Here is a 27,487-nt window from a genome sequence, read left to right on the forward strand (position 1 = left end):
GAGCTGGTAGAAGCAGGCAAAAGTGCAGGGAGAAGCCTAAGTATCAGCTACACAGATATGCACACTATAGAATCCTTTAAAAGCAGCACAAGATTTATACACAGCCCTAGTGGAATGACAAGACAAACCTCCTGGAAGAGGCTTTTGGGCTTTCTTGTATGCCATAGCGATCACCTCCGCTATCCAATTTGACAATCTCTGAACGATTTATAGACAAAGCATGTAACTAGCTAACACGCATAACAGAAGCAATGGCCAAAGAAAATGTTTTTTTTTGTCAGTTTTCAAAGATATCCATTCAAGGTCAGCTGTCTGCAAAGGCTCAAATGGTGGCAAACAGACAAAGTCACGTACAAGTGGTAAATCCCACCCAGGAAAATGGGACCAAGAGAAGAACCATTAATCGGCCATTAATGATATGCAGAAATGGCCGCAACATATACCTTCAACGTGGAGGTTGCTTCTGTCCCAAATCCTGAAGATGTTGCAAAAAACGAAGAACTCTTGGACAGTGTGTAGGATCTAACCCACGATCCCTGCACCATAAAGAAAAGAAATTCCAACATTATGCATAGAGCTGACGTGTGGATTCAGCTCTAGCACTAGTTATGGTATGTACAACAGCAGGTTCATAATCAGTTAAAAGAGAGTTGGACCCAGAGGCCAAACCCAAAACTGCAGACGGGACGGATCTGGGCGCAAAACAAGGCCTGCCTCAGAAGCATGGGAAACCAATGCCTGGGTGGCCATCGGGGTGCAACAAGTAACACTCTGTGGTTGCACAGAGATATCCTGTGTAATGTTTCCCACCACAGTGGAAAAGGAGGGAATGCATAAAGTAGACAGTTTGGCCAGTCATGAGACAGAGCATCCTACCCCAATGGGCTAGACGTCTGTGTTCTCGTAAACCACAAGTGACAGTGAGTGGTCGCCTCTGTTGCGAAAAGATCCACTTCTGCTTTGCCCTGCAACACATACTGCTGCCATATCCTCTGCACCACATCTGGGTGAAGCCTTCATTCTCCCGAATGGAGAAGATCCCTTGAAAGAACATCTGCTACCTGATTGCTTGACCCCAGAAGGTAAACTGCCCTCAGCAATGATAGTTGAGGAAGAGACCAAGAGAGAATCTTTTGAGTGAGATGCAGGGACTTAAGCAACTTTGTGCCACCTTGATGGTTCAGGTGAAACACTGTTGAGGTGTTGTCACAACGAATGAGCACATGACGGCCTACCAGAACTGGCAAGAAATACTGCAGGGCTTGGAAAACCACACACAATTCCAGATGGTTGATGTGGTCCCTGGACCGAACTGGTGACCAACGGCCACAAACACCCCTGTGATTCCACGTTGAGTCATTCCAATGTAAGTAACTGTTTGCACTGAAATCAGGCAACTCTTTGCTTTGTTTACTGCGAGACCTAGCATCTGCACATACTCCAAAAGTAGTCTGGTGTCGAGGACAGCTTGCTGGCTTGTGGGGGCATGCAGCAGCCAGTTGTCCAAATAAGGCAGGAGTTGCATCCCTCTGAACCATTAGAAGAAACCAAGCAGCAGTCATGCAACTTGTGAAAACAAGGGGGCCAGAGACAGGTTTCATTAAACATTCTTAAGAATAACGCTAACTTAAGAAAACAAGGAGGCCTGGCTGGCTTGTGGGACTCTTGAGGCAGCTGACGGGTATCGGCAGGCCAAGCGGACTGCAGCCCGGGTGGTTGTGGAGGCAAAAAATCCCTCCGGGCCTGGGAGGAGTTCGGTGAGGCCATGGAGAAGGACTACCGGTTGGCCTCGAAGAGATTCTGGCAAACCGTCCAGCGCCTCAGGAGAGGGAAGCAGTGCCCTACCAACACTGTTTACAGTGGAGGTGGGCAACTGTTGACCTCAACTGGGGATACGGTGGAAGAAATACTTTAAGGATCTCCTCAATCCCACCGACACGTCTTCCATTGAGGAAGCAGTAAGTCAGACTGGCAGTAAGTCAGTTTGGGGACCACACGATTTCGTCTCTGCTTTTTGCGGATGATGTTGTCGTGTTGGCCCCATCAGACCAGAACCTTCAGCATGCACTGGGACAGTTTGCAGCCGAGTGTGAAGTGGCTGGGATGAGAATCAGCACCTCCAAATCCGAGGCCATGGTTCTCAGTCGGAAAAGGGTGGCTTGCCCACTTCAGGTTGGTGGAGAGTTCCTGCCTTAAGTGGAGGAGTTCTAGTATCTTGGGGTCTTGTTCACGAGTGAGGGAAGGATGGAATGGGAGATTGACAGACGGATCGGTGCAGCTTCTGCAGTAATGCGGTCGATGTACCGGTCTGTCATGGTGAAGGAGCAGCTGAGCTGCAAGGCGAAGCTCTTGATTTACCGGTCAATCTACGTTCCTTCTCTCACCTATGGTCATGAGCTGTGGGTCATGACCGAAAGGACAAGATCCTGGATACAGGCAGCCGAAATTAGCTTTCTCCGCAGGGTGGCTGGGCGATCCCTTAGAGATAGGGTGAGGAGCTCAGCTCAGTCACTCGGGAGGAACTCCCGTAGAGCCGCTGCTCCTCCACATCGAGAGGAGCCAACTAAGGTGGCTCAGGCATCTGTTCCGGATGCCTCCTGGACGCCTTCCCGGTGAGGTGTTCCGGGCGCGTCCCATTGGGAGGAGACCCCGGGGAACCTAGGACACGTGTCGCTGGAGGGATTATGTCTCCCGGCTGGCCTGGGAACGCCTCGGTGCCCCCCAGAAGAGCTGGAGGAAGTGTCTAGAGAGAGGGAAGTCTGGGCATCTCTGCTTAGACTGCTGCCCCCGCGACCAGACCCCGGATAAGCAGAAGAAGATGGATGTATGGATGTAAGGAAAATTGTTAGAATTATCTAAATATATTTGCATTTTTGCATGATTTTATAATGCACTTATAAGAATAGTAATTCACATACTATATCTGCACATATTATGATCTGCACGTTTTCTATAGTACCTAAAAAGGTATAAAACACAACTGTCAGTTGACGAGAGTGAGGAAGAGGCGTCATACTGTGATGAGGAAGATGAGGTCATAGTGACATAGTGAATCCTGCAGGGAGAGAGTGAGGGTGAGAGAGAGTGAAGATGGAATGATGATGAACATGGATATGATAACTTGATGATATGATGGTTTGGTAATACTTGTGTTCCACTATGGTACAAAGTTGCTTGAGAGCAACAGCTGGATGTGAAATGTTACTTTTATTAAATAGGAAATTTGTAATACATTAAAACTGGATAAATGTGTTTGTTCAAATGTCTGGTTAAAGAAATTGATGTTTTCAATAAATATATACATTTTTTCTACGTGAAATGTCAAATTTGTCCATTGTGGTACAATGTTGCCTTGAGGCAACAAACTTTTAAAGGAACACTTCACCCATTTGCATTAAGCATTGTATCGTTTGAAACCCAGTCATATTTTGTAATGGTCGTGCATTATTCCCTCATTTTCCCATGAGACGGGAGAAACACGGATTTCAATGTTGCAGTTTCTGCTTATAATGATGTAAAAATCGTCATTTTGCGTCATTCTAAGCAGGAAGTCCCATATCTTTGTAGAGGGGTTGAGACTACAAACACTCGTTCCCCATTTTTCCAGGGGGTGGGACCCACTCACTATTACAGAACAGTGGGTGGGATTTCACTTGCAGAAACTAAAAGCAATATCCACCATCTTGTTTGGAAGCTAAGCTAACAGGCGCTGTGGAGCCAGATGTGAAGTTACGACAATGGCGGAAGGTAGTTAATATGATATGGAAGAAGAGGATTTCGAAAGTCTAATGCTCGAATCAGATGTTCGTGGCTACCTTTACAAGCCGCAATATAGCGAAGAGCAGCTGAGGCTGATGGAGGAACAGGAGGCGGCTGCTGCGGCTTCTGCAGCCGAGGCAGAAGACCTGCCTGTCGCGGACGAGGAGCCTGGACTGGCTCGAGCTGGGGCGGACTGGTGGTGCCTGTGCTCTCACTGTGCACCTACGGACACAGAGATAGAGTCCGTCTGCTGCTAGGAATTTCAACGATGCCAATTTCTCCTGAACGAAATCTCTGAATCAGACGAGGACACGGCCATTTGTGTTATGAACCATCCTAGTTTCTGGATTAGTGGGAGTGGCTTGCGGAGCTGTGCAATGTGGTGCATTGTGGGAGTTGTTGTCTTCCATACAAATGTGCCCTAAAGTTACTTTCTGTCTTTCCTCGGTCAAGAAGGCGCCAAATTCGAAATTTATGTTACATTTCGACCACATATATGAAACATAACCAACATGAGTAACTCTTGGGCTGGGGGCTAGCTCAGGAACTAACTCTTGAATGGAGAGGGACTTAGGGATAAATCCATGACCGCACTGGCAGGAAAGGTGAATGTCTTCAGGAACGGACTCTGGAATGCCCTCGGGGGCTAAAAAGGCAGGCTTGGGAGTACCCTCCTGGGCTACTGGAGTGGACTCTGGAAGGCCCATTGGGAGCTGCATAATTAAATTCAGGAGTGTCTTCCGGGGCTGATGGAACAAACTCAGGGACTGACTCTGGAATATCTTTGTGGACTATAGAATTAAATTCAGGAATGTTCTCTGGGGCCACAGGAACAGACTCAAAAATGCCCTCGGGGGCTGCTGAAACACCCTCCGGGGCTAATAGAGTAGACTCTGGAGATGACTTAGGGAAAAACTTTGTTGCCTTGACTGCACTGGCTAGGGCTGTGACGGTGGCAGTTTTTCACCACCGCGGTGGTAATGGACCAACTACCGGCGGTGGTGCGGTGGTTGGGGGTTGTTTTGAAATAAAAACATTTATGTTTATTTGAGCAAAAAAAAGTTTATTTGAGCAATTCCGTCAAAGAAACAACACACTAAAGCCTGTAAAGCATTGAAATAAATATCAGTATATACTGGTAATTTAAATAATATAATTAAGTTGAATCTATTTTAAAAAAAAAAAAACGAAAAAAAAAAAGTTTGTTTAATATTTCCACACAAAGACGCGTGATATAGCCTACTGCTCTGCGCTTTGAGAGGGATGTGGGACACGAGCAGGAAAGAGACCATCAATCTCTTTTCTGATATCTTCATGTTTTCTACTTGTTGTAAAAGGTATGAAGAGCGAATTTTATCTTCCACAAGGGCAATGCATTTAGGCTATGTATGATATTGCGCTGCCAGAGAAAGCGAAACTAAAATCACCCACGCGTCACGCGTGTGAAACGTGCTTTACCTTGTCAATAAACTTGACGCGCCTTACCAATTACGTGTATTTGTCTAATAACCAAATATATGTCTAATAACAAGCACAAACTGTGTTAAAAAGAATTTGACGTACAGGTAAAAATGTAGGCCATCTGTCCTACAGCGTTTTTTCTACTTTACCACAGTAAAGAATACGAATATAATAGGCCTAATTAAAAGCGAACCAAGGAAGAAACGTTTATAATCCCCTTCGGAAATGGGTGAGACGCGTGTGAAGATATGGGAAAAGAAACAAGAGATTCCATGCAGGGATGAGTGACAAGTCTATTCGATTAGTTGATTTAATTATAGAATATCTAATAGGTTGTGCGATTATTCTTTAAAGGACAAGTTCAGTATTTTACACTTAAAGCCCTGTTTTCAGATCGTTTCTGATGAAATAGAACGGTTAAGATTGAAATTTGGACACATGCTGCTGGCCCGAGAATTTTCGGTTTCTGTGGTAGCACCCCCCCACCTCCACAATGGCTGCATAGGTGCACTGGAACAATCCTTCCTAAAACGCATTATTTAACGCTTTATCACAACAAACATAATAAATAACCTTATTTATTAATAAACACTCCACAATTGCTCACAAAATAGAAAAATATTCTCATATATAAAATGAAGTAGCTTAATTTAGCAAATACATAAGCAAGTTAATGATATAAGACACAATTAAGTAAGCCCCGCCCCCCGCATGATAATATCGTGTATCACCGATCTCTCAGGCTGACAATAGGACAATATTAAAATGGAGCATATCGCCCAACAATAGTGTATACATTGTAAAATATGTTAAATGTTGTATGCAATGTACTGCACACTACTGAAAGCTCAGTGCAACTTATACCTGACTAAGAAAAACTACCTAGATCCAGAACATGTAGCAAATATTGTGTTTGTATTACTTCCCTGATATCTGTTCCTCTCATCAACCCATTTACAATAACAAATACTTCTTAACCTACATACTTCATTCTCATTCTGTCTATGTGGACAGAGATGGACAGAATGAGGCCAGAGATAGTGAGGGTCTAATCGAGCCTGGTATAAAGAATGCCTTTCAAATATACATTTTACAGCACAAAGGTAAACATAAATGTCCTTTCATTGTATAACATACACACAGAACATCCGAAAAGCAACCAATCAGCTTTACAGCCATCAGCTCCATATGTCAAAAGTACCAATTCTATATGGATTTAGAATAACAAGCCATTCAGCTAACCCAGACTCTCTCTTCCCCATGCTTACTTGGGGGGGAGCACTAAATGGGATATTGAGCCTTTCCCCTGTAAAAATTGGGTCAGCTCTCTGTAAGCCAGACAGTCTGTCTCATAGACGACCAAAAAGCACCATAGTCGGGTGGAGCGCTGTAAGCAAACTTTCAGACCACCCTGCCTCACAATTGTGCCCTTTTTGAGTCCAGGACCTTAAAGAGATGTGTGTAAAATACTGTGGCATGCTCCAAGGCCCACTGCACAGCAGTCACAGACTTAAACTTAGGGAAATCACCTGTAATTGAACATACTGTAAGACCAGAACACAGCCATTGGTTGTGAAGCATCAGAATCACTATAATCAGGGTATCACTAATCAATACAGGGGTGGTCTGAACTGAATGCCCTTTATACAGGACTGCGATACAACCAATCAGTCCTAGAACAGTGATTTATCACTGTAACATTCCACTAAACTAAACTAATAGTAACATCCTGTAACGACAGACAAATCAGACACACAATTATTTGTTATATTTAACAAATTATCTTTAAAACCCTTTTCCCAACAAACAAACTGTGTGTAAGAGTTGTATGGGACAACCCCGAATGGCAATTTACACTGAGATGGAGGACCAGGACTCTGGTTACCATGGGAAACAACGACAAATCACCTGATAAGGTTTTATTGCTCAAAGGAATGTGGGGAGAGTAACTCTCACTCCATTTCACCAAAGGAAAGACACATAAGGCCCATAGAAAAGGACTTTTTCCATTAATTCATGGACAAACATTGTACGAATGAATATGCATCTCCATGACATTGTGTGTATGATTATTACTTATTATAGTCTTATGCAGTGCCTTTTGTATTATATACCATTTTATGCATGCTTTATGATAGAACCCCTGGTTAATGCAACCTCACCTATACAATTTTTGGTATCTACGAATTTGTATTTTGATGATCAAAATGATAATGTATGTTATATGTTTAGAAGTCTCTGCATCAAGACACCTAATCCAGTTACATATGCAAAATACCATGCTCAAAGACAAAGGATCGCAAACATTCCCTCTGAATGTTTAAATTCCTACTAGCTCACTGACCCCCTGGAGGTGGGACCTCTACAGAAGTTAAAGGGCAACTTCACAGATCCCCTCCCATCCTTTTCTTCTTCTCGCTTCTGCTCGCTTTGGGTTGCTGTTTGTGTGGAATGCCACGGGAACTTTGTCCCGGAGTCTCAAGTTACAACTATTGTAACTTCCTGAACAACGACTGAGTCAGGCTAATATAGCAAGTTTATCATCATTTTTTCATTCAACGCAGAAGAAATTGATTGCAACTTCCACACTATCCATTTATCGAACCATCAAGACTTTATCCTGAGACTATTCTGGATGCTCGTTCAACGGCTAAGGCATTGAAAGTATTGTTTGTTTAAGTAACTAACAGAGTTTAAGCTGTAGACCCATTGTTAACAAGGTGCTTTGAAATAAGAAACTGAATCTGTTCAGATGGTTAAATGACTCAATAGCTTCATTCTCCTGTTTCTGTGATTGAGTGTGTGTTTTTTCAGTTATGTTTGTGAATTAGTTAAATAAAACTTTTGTGCACATTCATGAGTTTTGATTCTTGTCCTTGCTTGTAAATGTCCCTCTAATGATGCAATGCTAGAAGCAGTTCTTTTTCTGTGACCAAAAAAAAAAAATCCTTTCTGAGAGTCTATGGACGATCAATACGGAGTGTTCGCTGGACGAACAGATACATTTTATTGTAATATTAATTCAGCTACACCAAGTTAATTCTATTAACTAATACACATATTTATAATTAATTATAACAAGTTATGATTAATTCATCATATTTTTCCTTTTGAGTTAATTTGATACAATCCACTAAAAACAGTAGAAAACTGGAATTGCTGACAACTTGTTTTAGGCAGTTCAGATTGGTTATTTTTTTGGGAGACAATAACTCAATTTGTTGTGCATTTTGATCTTTGAAACTTTGCAGCACTTCAGCATTTTCTTCAACAGAAAGCACTTTTGCATTCACAAACAGCTATATTACACACTACATAAAAGGTAAAATCCAAAAAAGCACAATAGGGGCACTTTAATAGAATTAAACACACTTTAGGGAGTTATAATTCTGAAATAAATTCTAGGTTTGTTATCTGACCAGAAATGTACGAATTGCTGACCAACCAAGTGCAGTCATTCAAAGGGTCATGAACAACATAAGGCACTCTACTGAGCTACAAAACAGATTTCTTTATAAATATCAACATTTTCAGATTTTTTCAAATATATTCAAATTATTTGTGAAAAGTTAACTTTGCAAGCTGATTACTTTGCTTTTAGTTGAATTCACAATCTATGTTTTCTTGCATAAGCAAATCAAACCCCCTCGTAAGGCTTGCAGGAAGATTCTGCAAAGCTGGTTTTACCTTAATGCTGCCAAAGCATTCCAGTCTACCCAAATAAGGAAGTCCTTAATTGTCCATATCTTTCTGCAATGAACCTTGGACATAAAGGCCATAGACTTCTAAAGAGTGACCAAGTATTTTCGGAGGACCGGAAACACATTTTCTGCTGATTGAAAAAAAAAATTAGCAACCTATACAAAACCTTTAAGGAAAAAAATAACAGTGGCCCCAAGTACACTTGGGCTGCGTTCAGACTGCGTTCTGACCATAGACTGTAAAAAAAGATGGACGACGCCCCTTCGCTCTCTTCCATTGATGAGAACTGAAGCCGCCAGAGTCCCGATATGGCGCTGACATATTGGAACTTGAGTCTGCACAGTAGCGATCTCGGGACCAGACCTGCGCAGTAGTGAGCAGGAAGTAAAGCCGCGAAATCAACGCTCCGCCCTCACTCTCGCAGAATGCACTCAGGGAGAGTGGATTCTGCACACTTTTTTAAAAATTGATTGCAATACGACAAAAGGCTTGTTAAAATAAAGTAAATACAATCTCCTCAGTCTTCCGAAGATCCCGAAAAAAATGTCCGTTGGTGCTTCAGTGACTTCTTCGCTCGAGAACCTGTCAATCACAGCTGTCAATCATGACGTTACACCACCGCATCACGTAACTAACTAAAAACCAACTTATTTTTGAAACAGACACTTGAACTTACATCAGCGTGATAAAAATGACAGCAAATGAAAGAAACCACCTTTGGAAAAAAGATATTTGAAGTGTAATTTAATTGTTTACTTGGTCTCACGTCCCGTTGAATAACATGGGGAGGAGGGGCTTATGACCTATACTAGGACCAGTCACTGGGGGGCGATCGAGACGTTTTGGCTTCACTTTTCAGGGCTTGTGCGGCACGCTTGGTTCTGACAAATGTGGCCCAAATCCAAATCCAATTTTTGCTCACATGTACTGTAACTCAGATCTGTTTTTCTCATGACAGTATGAACAGCAAAAAACACATGGAATCTGATATTTTCAAATCAGATTTGTGCCACTTCTGTATGTGGTACTAAATCCGATACAGGTCATTTGTTTTGCAATGCGACCGCAGTCTGAACAGTCATGCTGGGATTCATGCGACTTTTACATCACTCTACATTAGGGATGGGCAACTTCGGTCCTGGAGGGCTGCTGTCCTGCAGATTTCAGCTCCAATCCTGCTAAAAAACTAGCTTTCCAGTAGTCCTGAATCCCTTGATTAGCTTGTTCAGGTGTGTTTGATTAGGGTTGGAGCTAAACTCTGCAGGACAGTGCCCCTCCAGGACCAAAGTTGCCCATCCCTGCTCTAGAGCAACATCCGTCACAATTCTGCGCTCATGAGAGTCACTTCAAAGATTTTACATACCCGTCATTATCAAGACAGTTGCGACAGGTAGTCAGTGAAGGACAGAGATGTATCAGAGCTCACAAGTATTACAGTGACAGCTCTATATACAAGCAAAACATGAGGGGTCCTATTTTAACGATCTAAGCGCATGGTCTAAAGCGCACGGCGCAAGTTCACTTAGGGCGTGTCCGAATCCACTTTTGCTAGTTTAACGACGGGAAAAAATTAACGACAGGCGCATGGTCTAAAAGGGTTGTCCCAATTCTCATAATGAGTAATGGGTGTGTTTTGGGATTTACATATGTTAAATCAATCGTACCGAACGCATCTCCAGAGCGCAAACGGAACTGCTCGTGCACGAGGTAAAAGTGCGCAAGCAGACCATCATACTGGACAAGCCGGATTCCACCATATCTTTATGTACACAATAACATTGTAATCCTTTTATTTTAAATATTTGGCATGTGTGCTGCTGTGCGTCCCTGTGTGTTTAATAAGCAGAGAGTTTGCGCGTTGTGGACCCGCCTATAGGCGCACATTACAAACGCGCTTATTAAATAACAAAAAAAATATTGCGCCATTGACTTTAGACCAGGTTTCAGTTGGTCATTGGCGCAGTCTATTTCTATTGCCTCAAAATAGCAACGTTTTCAGACCAGCACGCCCATAGGCGCACAAATGGCCGCAAATGCATTTGCTATTTAAACAACGAGGCGCAGGACGTGAAAATGATAACTGCGTCAGACTGAAACTAGCAAAAAACACTTGCGTCGCGCTTGGCGCTGCATTGTGCCGGGTGTAAGATAGGGCCCGAGGGCTCGTATCATCAACGTAGGGGCTGCCACGGAGAAAGCTCTTTCACCCATAGTTTTTAGTCTGCAAGAAGGCTGTTTAAGGAGAAAAGAGTTGGCAGAGCGGAGAGATCGAGAGGGCATATAGCGTAATTAAATCACATATATATGATGGTGCAGTTCCTTGTACGGCTTTATATGTTAAGATAAGAGTTTTAAAATCAATGCGGGCATGGACCGGAAGCCAATGCAGGTTCCTAAGCACCCCAGAGATATGCTGACGAGGAGTATGTGTAAGAACACGTGCAGCTGAGTTCTGTATCTGTTGCAGGTGCTTAATAGACTTTGCAGGTAGGCCAAGATAAAGGGCATTACAATAATCAACCCTAGAGGTAACAAGTGCATGGACAAGCCATTCTGCATCAGGTAATGAAAGAAAAGACCTAATCCTGGCAATATTCCTGAGATGAAAAAATGCAGATTTTGAAATGCTCTTGATATATCTGCTTCAAGTGTCAAATGAGTGTCAAAAATAACACCAAGATTACGAACTTGAGATGATGGGAATGCTACATTATTTTCAAGGTGTTAACTGAAATTTTTACCATTACAGGCAGCTGCAGGGGTACCAACTAAAAGGACCTCTGGTACATCCAAAATTTTATTTCCTGCAGACAGTCAGAGAGTGTTGCCGAGATACCTGTGATATTAGTTTTCATGCTAATATAAATTTGGGTATCATCAGTATAAAAGTGGAACCCCAATCCATGCTTTTTAATAATCTGCCCTAAAGGAAGCATGTAAATAGTAAAAAGTATTGGGCCAAGGACAGACCCCTGAGGAACACCATGACATACCTGTCCAACATTAGATTTATTATTTTCTAAAACAACAAACTGGATACGATCAGTAAGGTAAGATTTAAACCACTCCAACACTGTACCGGAAATAACAAGCCAAGTCTCAAGTCTCTCAATCAGTATAGAGTGACACACCGTGTCAAAAGCTGCACTCAAATCTAACAGCACCAAGATGGTAAGGGCACCAGAGTCAGCAGAGACAAGGAGATCGTTCATAACTCGGACCCAGGCAGTCTCACTACTATGTCCTGATTGAAACCAAGATTGAAAAGGTTCTAAAAGCTTGTTCAAGGACAAGTGAGAATGAATCTGTGGCACAACAACACGTTCCAGAACCTTCATCAAAAAAGGAAGATTAGATATAGGCCTGTAGTTAGACAGATCAGACACATCACACCCAGGCTTTTTAAGAACTGGTGTGATGGCAGCAACCTTAAGGGCTTGGGGAACAAGTCCAGTAATAAGGGAAGCGTTAACAATGTTCAAAATGAGAGGACTGATAGATGACAGACACTCTTTGAGAACATAAGTTGGAATAGGGTCCAGAGTACAGGTAGTGGAATTCATCGTCATGATTAATTTGAAAATGTAATCAAAATTCAATAGTGACCGTTTTAAAACTAGAAAACAAATTTAGCGGATAATTTAAGGGATGAATCTCAGGAGGTGCACACAGAGAGACAGAAGTAATAGACTGATAAATATTCTAAATTTTTTCAGCAAAGAATTTCAGAAACTTATTGCACTGCTGCACAGAAGAACAAATAAGTGAATTGGAAGGCTTAAGGAGTTTGTTGATTACCTTAAACATCTTATTTGGATTTGCAGTACCATCATTAATGACTTGAGAGTAGTATTCAGTTCTTGCTATTTTGAGGGCATCACTATACTGAACCAAATGCTCATCGTACATACGTTTACGGACAGTGAGACCTGATTTTTTATATTGTCGTTCCAGCTGCCTGTTCTTAGCTTTATGACCTTTTCTATGAGTAGGAAAGTTGACGTGTTGTATCAGGTTAAAACAATCCAGAATCTCCATAAAATTGGCAGTATTATTGATTACAACTAGGATTATCAACATGAATGTTAATATCTCCAATAATAATCATAGATGGACAGAGGGAATTTACAAATGCAAGTAGCTCTGTGAGTTCATCAAAAAACAGAGGGTTCGGTTTCGGTGGTCGATAGATAAACAAGATCAGAACAGGAGAAACACCACTAACTTTAAAACAATACTCTCAAATGATAAAACAGAAGGAACAGCAATTTCAGTAACAGAAATCTCTGCACTGTACACAACAGCAAGGCCACCCCCTTTACCCTTTGCTCTGGGTTTGTCAAGATACGTAAATCCCGGTGGAGTACACAGATTGAGATTTAAAAAGTAATTTTGTTGGTGCCAAGTTTCAGAAATACAGAAGACATCGAGTTTTTTGTCATAGATGATGTCATAGAGTAAATCAGTCTTTTTGTTTAGTGAATGTACATTGAGGTGCACGAACCTGATGAATTCAGGACGTACTTTGTCAGAGTGTATAGTACACACTTGTGAATAGCAAAAGTTCGCAGGGCAAACACCATGAGAGATATTTTGCTTAATATCAGTACACGTGGGACAGGAACATAAGACCGTAATATCAGTCCCTGTGGTGTTCCGCTGTGATCCCCTACGAACATATTTAGACCGACGTAGAAGGTGAAGTGATCGTAAAGTTTCACGGGCACGTATGTTGAGCAACGAATAGTGTTTATGTGAAAGCAGTTCAGGCAGAGAGAGAATACCTTATCATGACGTGGTCCAGGTGTTCGAGGATCCGCTCTCCACAGAGCCTAGTCAATATTAAAATAGAGATGACAGCAAATAGCAATCTAACCCACATAGTACTGTCCAAATAAGATCCAAGGCGTTATGAGACGAAGATCCAGACACACTGCTACACGGGACACAGTTAGAACCGGTCCAAAGTGTTATGATAAAAACAGAACTTCTGACACGCTGTTGTACAGGAACACGGAGAGCACAAGGGAGAGAGAAATCCAGGCACACCACTAGAGTACACAGGCACAGCAAAGAGTATTGTCCGATCCAGTCCATGAATGTACTTTATGTAAGAATGTACTACTTTAATAACTTTAGTAGCTTTAATAAGAATACTTGAATGTTGCTGTTAAATGCTCTGGTGAGGGGATAAACATGGCAGACTATGTACACCTCACTCAGGGCGGGGTCTAGTCTGTCAGCAGTCGTGGTTGGGGCCTAAGCATTTGTGAGGTCACATTGTATAGAAACTGCAAACGGCTTATTCTGAGACACTGCTTATGATTTATGGGGCTTAAAACAAAGGAGTGGGTGGATTTTTACCATTATAGGGTGGTTGTGTACACACACTGCCGACACATTTATGTTCAAACACCATGTAAAAGTGAATTTTGCATTTAGTGAACCCAATGTGACATCTGTTTTTATATTCTTTGTCAACACACATTTAGTTTTTCCTTATTTTTAAAAACTATGCTATTTCACTGCAGAGTATCCCAGTACCTGTGTGACTCATCATAGTCATAAACAGAGAGAAGTAGCCGGCTACAATGTTCTTCCGCAAGACGCATGCAGTTCTGTTTATTAACCGCTAGAGCGTTTAAAGTGCAGCTTTAATATATTTAAAGTTTTGATAGTGTATGAGAAGTTTTTGTAATAAAATAAAACGTTAATTTTCTAACTTGCAGATCAATACATATCTGCATCCACTAATCTTCCATACTGACTACTAGCTACTTGACAATTCATAATGATGTCAGACCCAGCAACCCCTCCCCCAGGTACTTAGGAGCAGTAGGAATATATAAAATATGGAATACAAAATTACATAAAAGTATAGGCTACAAGTATTTAAAATATATAAAAATTACAAAATAAACATTCATCTATCAGTACTTTAAAAATCAAGTACTTGTGTGTACTTTTACAAGAGTAAAATTGAAAAGGAGTACTTAATACTTTTACTGGAGTGATATTTTAAGAGTAGCCTATCTGTACTTTTCCTCAAGTACTTGATTTGCGTATTTCGTCTACCACAATAATAATAATAATAATATACAAAATAGTAATTTACAAAGTCATAAAACGTCTTTTCTTTTTTATAACAATCATAATTTCATTGAAAACTTATTTACTTTCATTAAACATTTTGCTTGAAAAAGAGTTTGTGTTGTCTTTTTTTAAAATAATTGTCATTTGGTTTGATATTTTGTTATACTATGTATAAAGATATTCAAATACTTTTTGGTTCCACTGTGTGCGTCAAATGAATTAAAAAATTTAAATAAATGAACAGTCTTGGATTAAGTACAAATACATATTTAAATCAGAGATGCAAATTATACCGCAGGTGTCTAATAAATGAGAAGACGTATTGTTGGGCTGAACAAAGGGCAGCATGACATGAGGCGTTTCTAGAGTCCAGACATCCTATCATTCTAATTCTTTACTTTTAGACCAGCAGAAAGGCAGCAAAGGAGAAGAAAAGAAAAAGAATAAAAGAGAGCATTTAATAACCACCCCTTCATCTCTCTGCCTGCACTCTCACTTGTGAATGAGCCAATTCTCCCTAAAGCTCTTGAGGTGTGACAGCTAGAAAAAATAGGTTCTTGAATACTAATGGGATTTCTCTCACTCTCAGAAGATTGCTGGGCACTGAAGCGAACTTCTGTGATCCATGCTAAGTGTTGCTGGCCCGGTGGAATTGTTTTCAGGGAGAATACAAGGCTTCGAGCTCAAAGACACACCTGCGGCTTGGTACTCCAGACCACAACCTGGTACTACAATACTGTCTTCCTTTGAATCAACTGACTTAATACAGTACTTCGAAGCTTATCCAGTCACGTGGCATACAATCCTCAAAGGTTAAAACATTTAACATATCTAAGAAAATTTTCGATGAACTTTACAACAACAAAAGCAATTAATTGTAAATATAAAAAAAGACTACACAACTATACCACAAATTACTGTAGTTAACTATTTTAGTCTGTTTCTCGCACAAAGCTATTACATGGCTTCTGAAAACAAGTCATATGGACTACTTTTCTGGTATCCTCCTGGTTCACTGCTGATCATTCATTTTCATTCTCTATTAAAAAAACAATCTGTGCTCAGCCTTTCAGAGATTCAAAATCTTCAGACAACTTTCTCTGTTTTTATAAATGCCTGAAATAACAGTTCCAAACATTTGAGAAAGTATTCTATTTTACAATTACCAATTGTATTGTTTATTTTAAATAATTTTTATGAGATGCTTTTCACAGAGGAGTGTGATTTTCTTTTAAAAGAAAGGCTTTGATTTCTGACATAGGATATTAGGACTTGTGTTTTTAACTGTTTAGGGTACACTACAGAGGCCAATTGCACCAGCTGTGCGTTAGTTACTACTTAGCCTAGTTTGATGTAAATGGACACTAAGTAACAACTTACACACTACTAAATATTTTTGCGTTGCACCATTAAACTAAGTTGAAATGTATCTCTACATATAAACTAAATATTTATGCGAGCCTCCAATCAGGAGTAACGGTTGGAATAAAATAGCAGACTGACTGCATCAATAAGCTCTTGTTTTACCCAACAGACTACAATCCTTTAGACATATATGATAATGCTGACATTTACACTCACTTACATTTTAAGAGAGAAAATCTGAATAGATTACTATTTTGTTAGTGGCTCATCAACACGAACCCGTCCTAAACAGGACACCATTGTGTGCATCAGTCCATGTTGTGCATGTCAAATAAAATCAGTCATAAAAAATAAATGTAATTTCTTATGTTTTTTTGTATCAATATTTATTTATTGATCCTTATTAATTTCAAATACAGTTTCTGAATGTTATTTATGCTACTTATAAAAATACCCATTATGATCACGATTAAGTAGTAAAATCATATTTTTAAATTTAACTTATTTTAACAGTTAGTTACATAAGGCAAAAGTTAGAATAAAGGGATCAAATATAATGACCACACTGTTACCCACTCAAACTTACATTTAACTTGTAATACTGCACACAGGCACAAAAGACAATAAACATAAAAGCCCCAGCTCCATACAAACCAGCATGGACAGCATAGTCAGACTGGTCAAAATGAGTGGCCCTGCATCTACAGTACAGTCAGTGGAGGTGTGCGTTCCAGCAGTGCAACCAAGCAGAAGTGATGCAGCAGTTACAGAGAATTCCAGCTGCTTGCATCTCAACACAGATAAAAAGCTTGTGTATAGGACAACTACTGAATACTCTTCAATTAGTTTTTTCTGGTAATTCACTCAGGAACCCGATGGATATAGGAGGGGGACGAATTTGGGAGGGAAAGGCAACTCAATGCTAAGATCACAAATGCTTTGTCACAATATACAAGAAGACAACAGAACATAAGATATGCTAAAGAAAAACAGACCTTTTATAAATCTATGCCATATTATAATATGTGGTCATATAAAATAACACTTATGATGACCCACAAGAGAAACTGCCTGTAAACTTCCAGCTCTTTTTTTTTGGTATGACATTGACGTCAGGGTCACTACACTCATATAAGAAACCACTAAATTATGTTGGAGTATTATCATATCAGTCCTGTTGGGGAACAGGAAAGTAGCACATCTTAATAGGTTACCAAAGACCGGAAAGCAGAATGCATTCAATGCAATGAAGGTCAAAATTTTATTTTTAAATAATGAACAGAGCAATTCCAAGAGGGTCCTTGCACCATCGGTGCTCTGGCCCTAATAAAATTTGTTTGTATATTTCAGATCACTTAGGGAGAAAAACTCACAACCAGAAAGCACTGGGCTGCAAGTCCATATAAAGTTATAACACTTACTGCACAATCGTAATATGTGCTGCATATTGTAACGTGTATCTGTATGTAATGTTTTAATTTTATGGATTTTTAGTTAGTTTTACCCTGTTTCCCTGTGTTTTGGTTTCATTGGCTCCTTTGTTCCCTCTCTTCATTGGTTGCTATGGTTTTGATTAGTGCTCAAGTGTCTCAGCTGTGTATAGTTAATCTTCTTGTTCAGACTCCAGACAAATCCGAAATCGTCACCTAAACCCTCGTTTAGTATTCCCTACGTTAGTCCAATAATACAGTTCACTTAAAGGAGTGAATGAAAACGAGTGAGTGAATTCGGACAGCCGTTGAGCGTACATCAGCTGTACACTCATTCTTGCGGTGATGTGATTGAATGAGTGCACTCAATAACGTCCACTATGGTTTCGGATACCACTACAAATGTCTGTTCCCTTCAAATAATGCCCTTCTTAAGGGTATAGGGGACGATTTCGGATTTAGTCTCTGTATATCCATGCTGCCTTCACATGCTATCATAATTATCGTAAATAAGAGTTCCCTAGTTAAAAATTGGACATGAATTTTGATACACAAGTTCCCGAAATGGACGGGCCACAAACTTTAAATGATTGCTGCTGTGACGGCTATTCTTTAGTAGTTTTTTCCACAACAGCAACATCGCCTTGTGTTGTATTTAAAGTAGTGCATATTTACAAACATGAACAAACATTTGAAGCATATTGTATGTTTTATACACAGCAAAAATAGCCTGCATTTGACCGAAATTCTAGAATCGTCAACAAGCTGACTATATGTAAAGAACCTGTGCTTTGTCATGTCTTTTATTGTGAAAACTGTCATTTGAGTCCATGTTCCTTTTGTAGTGCTGTTCATGGTCTTTGTAGTTCTTTTGTTCTTGCTAATTAGACTCAGGTGTCTCGTGTTATCTAATTAGTTCTGTTATTTAATGGTGTTGATTCTTACCTGTACAGATTATTGTCTGAATGTTAGTTTGTTATAATGTTCATGTGAACGTGCCCTTCATGGATTCATTGTTATGGTGAAGCTCTACGCTCTATGTCATATGTTCTACGCTCAAGCCATGAATTACTGTTTTGAGCAATTAAACATCATTTTTATCTGCATCTAGATCCTGACTCTAACTTGGTTCTTGGAGCATGTTACAGAATAGTCAGTCTAAAATGGATCTAGCAGATAGGCACACGAGTCCTCGTCAAGCAGGTCGTTCTACTGAAAATTATGTCAAGGATTTTCTCTGTTTCTCTCTAACGAGTGCAACGAAGCTGAGAACGTGAGTGATGAGGTTGCAGTGAACAAGTGCAATGAAGCTGAAAACGTGAGTGCTGAGGCTGCAGTGAACGAGTGCAACGAAGCTAAGAACGTGAGTGCTGAGACTGCAGTGAACAAGTGCAATGAAGCTGAGAACGTGAGTGCTGAGACTGCAGTGAACAAGTGCAATGAAGCTGAGAACGTGAGTGCTGAGACTGCAGTGAACGAGTGCAACGAAGCCGACTATGAGAATGCTGAAGCTACAAAGAATTGCACTGAGGCCGAGAATGTGATCGTCTCAGTGTTGAATGAGAACGTTGAAACTGAGAAGAGGTATGCCATGGTTAAGAACGAGTGTGCATTTTTTTTCTTCTCTCTGGAACGAGGGGGTAGTTTTTTCAGATTCCAAGTTTTATGCCATGGTGACAGGGGAAACTAAGTTACCTATGTACAATGTGACAAGTAAGGGTACCTTGAGCTTTCAAGCTTCATGCCACTGCCATGGACAAATTATTGATGTGCGCTATGCTTCATGTGGCAATAAGTGTTATGGGGTCTTGGTTTTGTATAACTACCATGAATGTCTTTACCTTGTGTCAGGCACTTTGTAGTACTGTCTCAATATTTGTATCAGAGCCCATTGAACTGCCTTTTGGGTTGGCAATTGGGCCAGTTTTTTCCCTGCCCCACGGTCCTGGCCCTCCCATGGACAATGATTTCAGAGAATCTTTGTTGGGCTAATTAGACTCAGGTGTCTCGTGTTATCTAATTAGTTCAGTTATTTAACCATGGTGTTGATTCTTACCTGTACGGATTACTGTCTGAATGTTAGTTTGTTCTAATGTTCATGTGAACGTGCCATTCATGGATTCATAGTTATGGTGAAGCTCTACGCTCTGTCATGTGTTCTACACTCAAGCCATGAATTACTGTTTTGAGCCATTAAACATAATTTTTATCTGCATCTAGATCCTGACTCTAACTTGGTTTTTGGAGCATGTTACACTATATAGATAGTGTGGTGAATGAATGGGACGCTAAATATCATTTTGGCTTTAATAAGATTTGCCCAATAGATAGGCAAGAATAAACCTGTGGCCAGTTGCATAAACTGTTAAGACTAGTCTTACAAGTTAGTCATCCAATTTTATTCTTTAAAATTGTTAATAACTTTTTAAAGTCAGTAACATAAAAACGTAGATTGGTCTAATTTGACACCGAACAGTAAGACTAAGACTTACCCCTAGCTAACTTCTAGTTGATCATACTAGTTCTTAAGACACAGTCTTAACATAATGGCTATGTTTATGCAACTGGCCCCTGGTGTCCTCCACGATTCCTGTTCTTTCCAACAGCAAAGCACTTGAATGCGACAAGATCATAATCACTATTTCAGGAAATGTCCAAAAGCATGTGAAGGCAGCATTAAACCTTCTGTTCTGTTTAGTTCTTGTCTGGTGTCTTCAAGATTAAGGTTGGTTTGTGTTGCTCCTGTTCTCTTTCATCATCTCGTGTTTGAGATCCACCTATGGGAAGGGCATCCGTACCTGACCTCTGCAGAAGCATCCAATTGCACCAAGTCTGGAAAGACAGACAGAAGCGTGCAGCCAATGCCAGGTAAGGCCTCACCCCCTTACCTGAGGGCATATAAAGCCTGCATGCGCTGCTGTTCTCCAGTTGACATTCACTTCTCTGCACTGACACAGCCTTCTCACCTGTTTCAGTTTCCACGGCTGCCCGCCACGGATTTCTCTGAGTTTTTTGCCGCTATGTCGCTCTCTAAATCTGCCGCTTCTCCCGGGAACACGCAGAAGAGGCGTTGGAGAACCAGGAGAACTGCAGTCATTGTCTGATGCTGCCGAAAAAACTCCTGCGACGCCGCCTTAAAGTTGCCGCGACCCAGTGTGTCGAGCTCGGCTTTTCTGACTCGGATGAGGGACATGGTGACGACGATGCGCTACCAGGGGCCTCCCGGGGCGTGACAACTCTCATCTGGGCTGACCAGCCCAATCCTGCGTTCCCTGAAGAGGACATCTTCGCGGGCAACCTCCCGCTCGGCGACGAACCGGCCAGTTCTGGTGATGACGCGGGCCTTCTCGGGGTCTCAGAGGACGAGGAGGCCATCCCGACCTCTGCCGTTCCCCAGGCCAACGCCCCCGCGGCCTTGCCTCAGTCCATCTTCCTGGAAGTGTGTGAGCGAGCGGCCTCTCGCCTCAACATTGAGTGGCCGGCTCCACAGAGCGCCACCGACCAGGACAGGGACATTTATGACGGGAAAGTGCTGGGACCCCCTCCCAGTACGAGGAAACAACTCTTCCCCGTCCTCCCAGCGTGCACGAAGCACATGAGGCACAACTGGAGCGACCCGCTCGATTAAACACGGTCTTGCGGGTCTAGAGGTAAAGGATATGGCGGCTCTCGGCATGGGTGATCCCCCCGATATCGAGCCATCGATCGGCAGGCACCTTAACCCAGTCCAGGGTGGGCTGCTCACTCCCCCGAAGCCAGTCTTGCCTAACAAGATGGACCGTTTTTCTGCCTCTGTGCACCAGGCCGCTTATAGATCCTCGGCCTTGGCTGTCAGAGCCCTGAATGTCTCCTCCCTTCTCTCCACTTCCCAGGTGGAGATTTTGGATGACTTAAGCCAACAGCTGGACAAGGGATCCCCCTCAGCCACGCTGTGGAAGGAGATCATTACTGTTAATGACCTCGTCCTCCGTAATGCTCGTCAGGCCGTCCAAAGCTGCGGGCGCTCCATGGCGCTCTCTGTGGTGGGAGAGCGCGCGCTCTGGCTGAACCTGTCGGGCCTTACTGACAGTGAGAAGAGGCGCATCGCGGGTGCCCCGGTAGAGCCCATGATGCTGCAACGATGCGACGAAAAGAAAAAGGAAGACGAGGCCTTCAAGTTATGCCTCCTAGGAAGGTGGCCCCATGCCAGGCACCCTCTGTGCGTTTGCTTAACCCCCCTGTCTCGGGACGTAACTTCCATCAGGGTAAGGAAAGGCCCCACAACAAACCCCCACCACGACAGAGCAACCCACCCTCTGCTAAGCCCTGGGGGAAACCGACTCCTGCTGCGGTGGGAAAACCCTCAAACCCTACCCCCACCGACTCGAAACGCAAGCGGCCTGCCTGATGTTCGGCCGATGGGGGCTTCGAGTCTGCGCTCACGAGCCGCAAGCTCTTCGGACTCTCTTCTTGCCCCAGAGCCCCTGTTCAAGAGACGGAGGGTTTCTTATGGAGGGGTCGGCCACCTCCCTCTCGAGGCTGCCCAGCCCAGGTGTTCAGTTGACGTTGTGTGTTCTCCCCCCACATACAGGGGGTCTGTTGTGAGGAAAAGTGCAAAAGCAGTGTCACCACACCACACATACTGTGTTCCCCTCACCCAGTTAATAAAGGCTTCGGCCCCAGTGTTCCCCAACACAAAACACATACAAAACACAAAAAACACATTAAAACAAACAAATCAAATGAATTTGTTACAAAGAGAGGCCCTCTCTCCACAGAGAGAAATCCTCTCCCTGCAGAGAGAGAAATTCTCTGTGAACCCCTGCATGTCGCCCCTAGTTCATCCACTAGAAGGCGTCATTGCATCACAAATAAGCCAGCTGGGCTTACACAGCGCCGCTGCGGCTCGGGTGGGAACACTCGCGAGTCACAAGTTGGCTTGGCAAACTGTTTCGGTTCCCGAGTGGGTGACGCGTACAATAATGCAGGGCTACAGACTGCAGTTTGTAATGAAACCCCCGCATTTCAACGGCGTTCTCTCTTCACACATGGAAGAGAGCGCCGCACAAATTCTGAAAGAGGAAATATCTTCCCTTCTAAACAAGGGAGCGATTCAGGTGGTGGCCCCCAGTCTGATAAATCAGGGATTTTATTCTCGTTATTTCCTGGTCCCAAAGAAGGACGGCTCTCTCCGCCCTATCTTGGACCTCCTTGTGTTGAACAAACATTTGAGGAAATACAATTTCAGAATGTTAACTCATTGCTCGCTCGCTCGCCCGCGCCATAAAACGGAACAACTGGTTCACATCAGTCGATCTGAAAGATGCTTTCTTCCACATATACATTTATCCGCCACACAGGAAGTTTCTTCGTATCGCCTACCAAGGCACATGTTACGAATTCACAGTCCTCCCGTTCGGGCTCTCGTTAAGCCCTCGGACCTTCTGTCTGTGTGTGAGGCGGGCTTAGCACCCATGAGAATGTCAGGTCTGAGGATTTTGACATATATAGACGATTGGCTCATTATAGCCGAATCGAAGGAGAAAGTGCTGCAGGACACCTGCCGTGTGCTCACATTCTGTTTTAGGGGTGGGGTCGTCTTAACCCTTCCTTCCTTCTCTTGTGTAAGCCACACACGTTTCATGTCCTGCCAGTACACAGCAGTTTTGTGTGTGCGTCAGTATGGCGGGTTCATGATTATGGGACGTGTCAGGCACCGCCCCTTGGGTGACCGTCTTTCTCTGGCTTACAGACCCTCACTGTGAGTGTATTGGGCAATCGGGGAGCTGTCCATGTCTCTCCCATAGGTGGATCTCGAACACAAGATGATGAAAGAGAACAATAGGTTACTGTCGTAACCCTGGTTCTCTGAAACATCGAGTGGAGAGATCCACCAGCTTTGCCCCGCTTACCGCAAGAGAAGCGAATATACTTACTAGAGAACAGTAGCACATGCAGGCTTTATATGCCCACAGGTAAGGGGGTGGGGCCTTACCTGGCATTGGCTGCGCGCTTCTGTCTGTCTTGCCAGACTTGGTGCTATTGGATGCTTCTGCAGAGGTCAGGTACGGATGCCCTTCCCATAGGTGGATCTTTCCACTCTATGTTTCGGAGAACCAGGGTTACGACAAGTAACCTATTGTTTTCTTCTCCTGTGCCAGTGTTGTTGTTTTTGTTTTGTTTTTTGGATTATTTAGTTTAATAAAGATTGGCTGCTGCTAATGGATCCTATACTTGCTTCCTTGTGGAACCAACCCGTGACACAGCAGTGTTAATATTTGATTTGATCTGATCACTTTGGCCAATAACAGTAAGGACATACATGTAACTGCACCAGGTGAAATTACAAATATTAGGATTCATTATAACAATGTAATTATAGTGCTGTAGCCAGTAGCCACATAATTTTTCCAATTGTTTGTGACAAATAGAAAAAGATTTTAAAGACTGCATTCACAAAGAGCTATTTATTATTGGAAAGTAGAAAATTATGTTATATTCAATGAAGATATTTCAATGCCTTTCAAATATATGACTTCAGTTTTAAAGTTTTAAAATCCCTGACATTTCCAATTTTCCCATCACTGCAGGAACCTTTACAGAGAAAAAGATTGGAGCTTAAAAATAACACAAATAACTTGGTGAAGAACAAAATAGTGATAACACCCTCTGTATCGCAAAACTGCTTTAGTTATTTCTAAGATCAATCCACCAACATAAACATACCTATGATCAATCACATACCTTCACTTATCAAACAAACTGACTTCACATTGACTATTAGAGTGAATCCAGAGGCAAGGCATCTTTATGTTGCTAGTAACACTTTCAATCCCAACAACTGAAGCTGAGAGATAATTCGGCTCTTTACATCGTACAAAGGAGCATCTGAGGTCTCAACATCTCCGTGCTGCTATGAACCTCTCACTAAAGTCAGCAAGAACATGAAGGACCCTCCATCCGTACGTACTGAAGACCAGTGATGGAGAAGACAGAATTAACACGTGCACCAGTGTGTGTGTGCGCGCGTAACGTTACTGTCTGGCTTCAAATAGTATGTGCTTTTTTTACATTGCCAAATAAACTAGATCCAGTCGGAAAACTCCCATGCGCACTAATCTGACTGCCTGTGATGAGATGGGCGGATTATACACCATCAGGACGGCAACAGACCGCAGACATTAAACACTGTTGTTTAATAAGTGCTTTATGGAGCCGATGACATTCTTATGATGTTGCTGTAAATGTCCTACCTTCCTCTCCATGGCAGTTGGTTACTGTGGCCGGTTGGTCGCTAAAGGGCAGCGGACGACAGATGAAGAAGCGGGTGTGTGTCCGGAGCGATGGAGATGAAGTTCTTTATAGCTTAAAGTAGAAGCATACACACACTCCCTGTTGCTCGGTGCTGGAGTGACTGGACAGTCAGTATGGAGAGAGAGAGAGAGAGAGAGAGAGAGAGAGAGAGGCAGCGGAGTGAGGAGGGGATGCAGCCAGAGACGGTGAGCTCTGAGGCGCATGCGCGTCCTGTCCACCGCGGTTTCGAATAAAACTCGGGGGTTTGGAGGGAGCGTCATCAAATTGCACGCCTCTCCCTGCTGAGCCTGCGCGCCGTTACAGTCAGTCACTCTCACGTGCTGACGGAATACTGTCGGAACTTTGTCGAACAGGCCTAATATAAGCAACTTGCGTATGAAAAGTCCTCCAAATCTCTGCACAAGAGATGACAGCAGTAAAGATTAAACAAATTTGCAAAGATCACTTGTCACATAGCCTACAACAAACAAGGAGCTGGTTCGTGGTCCCCCCTCACAATAACAGACGATGACAATCGTGTGACACCGACAAGAGTTTTTAAAAGGAATTATTATAAGTGTAATTAGTATTATAAGATTATAAGTGATATCTCACAAAACGAAAATTCTGTCATCATTTACTCACCATCATGTTGTTCCGAAACTGTGAGACTGACTTCTGTGGAACGTAAAATATGTTTTTGTCCATTCAGATTATTCAGTGGTGACCAAAACTGGTCACAGGTAACAGGTTTTTATTTTCACTGATTTAAATGTTTAAGATTCTATTTTTTTTTTCCATGTCCATTCAATCAGGCATCTTGCAATACAAGGGTCCAGCAGCAGAGGCCCTTCATTTTCTAATTGTGTCTCACTAGACATTCAATTAACAATGAGGGTCTTACCAACAATCTTCCAGCACCTTACTAATGTAAATATCATCCTCGGGAGAAACTTTCCATAAACCTGAAAGATGTTTCTTGAAACAAGTAGACGTTGTGTCAGGGTCACTAAATTATGATGGAACATCACAAAATCATTCATGTTTGGATAAAGCAAAACTAAACCACATAATCCCAAAGCCTGGAAAGCAGAATATGGACAAGTTTGAGCCACTGTTGTGCACAATTTTACACTTAAGTCACATGAACTACAGAAATGTGTGCTTTCATAAGTATTTATTGAGGCTGGGATGCAGTTATTTTCACCTTCTTTAACAAGGTACGGTAAAATGAGATTCCTACCAGCAATCTTCCTGATGCTGATGTCCAACTTTGCTTCATTAACATTCACTCTTAATCACTCCTGACAGATGTCAAAGTCTATAGTCTCAAAATACAGATGCAGTGTTGGGCACAGTTACTTTTTCAAAGTAATGCATTACAATATTGTGTTCCCTAAAAAAGTAACTAATTGCTTCACTTAGTTACTTTTTATGAAAAGTAATGCATTACATTACCTTTACTTTTTCTCATCTGGGCTAGGTTAGCTTGTTTGTTTTATAACAACAAATGGCAAATGTAAAGGCCCTTTCACATCAAAAGAGAAATGAATAAGCTTCGGGCTGAAGGAAATGCAAATTCATGTCTGTACAGTAAAGAGAGCAGTTCAAACAAACATTTCTGTGCTGCCATTCTGGACCACAGAAGAATAGGACATAGAAGAAGAAAGACTACACAACAACACTCTTACTTAAGCAATAAAAAAAAAAGAAGAAAAAAAAGAAACACAAATGTGATATTTATCTAATGTAATTTTTGCCTATTAGTTTGAGTGAATCAGATCTTCAAAGACACTGGCTAATAAAGTGAGATTAAATACAAGTTTATTTGTATTATTTAACAATTATTGCAGTTCGCGTATTATTCTGAATTAGCATTTCACTGTTTTTATTCATTTTGAGAAAAAAAAATTATATATATAAACTAAATATGTACACTGATCATGATGGTTATTGTAGTTCTAGACTAAAAGTGAGAAAGCATTTACTCATCTCACTTGCACAAAAACAGATTCAGTATTCCTCAAAATGAATAAAAACAGTGAAATGCAACTTCAGAATATTACGCAAACTGCAACAAAAAAATTATATAAAATATATATATATATATAAAATATATATATATATATTAATATATATATATTAAAGTAATGCATTACTTTATTAGTTACTTGAAAAAAGTAATCTGATTACATATCTCACATTACTTGTAATGCGTCACCCCCAAAAATGCAAATACATCCAGTATTTTTATTTGTTTTTAACTTGTGCACAGAAACCATATTAATTTCAACTCCAATATGTTTGCTCTTTGGTAAACATAACAAACATGTCCATAAATCACAGCTGTAGATTCTCATTTTCTTTGTGTTCAGAACTGCGACACTATAGTGAAAAGAAGTCTA

General features: G+C 41.7%; 1 protein-coding gene across 2 annotated transcripts in view; it reads right to left on the reverse strand.

The window, feature by feature from the left end:
• The window catches only part of smarcd3b (SWI/SNF related BAF chromatin remodeling complex subunit D3b), a 62,660-nt gene extending 37,412 nt beyond the window's left edge, over positions 1-25,248 (reverse strand). Inside the window, exon 1 of one of the 2 annotated variants that reach the window (XM_084109115.1) lies at positions 25,043-25,248. In XM_084109115.1, coding sequence (XP_083965241.1) covers positions 25,043-25,054 — 12 coding nt within the window. In that variant the 5' untranslated portion in view covers positions 25,055-25,248. The remainder of the gene's footprint in view (positions 1-25,042) is intronic. The other variant, XM_084109117.1, reaches the window with a different exon arrangement.
• Positions 25,249-27,487: the final 2,239 nt, after the last annotated feature.

Source organism: Abramis brama (assembly GCF_963993115.1).
Source record: "Abramis brama genome assembly, chromosome: 3".
Classification (NCBI taxonomy): Eukaryota; Metazoa; Chordata; class Actinopteri; order Cypriniformes; family Leuciscidae; genus Abramis; species Abramis brama.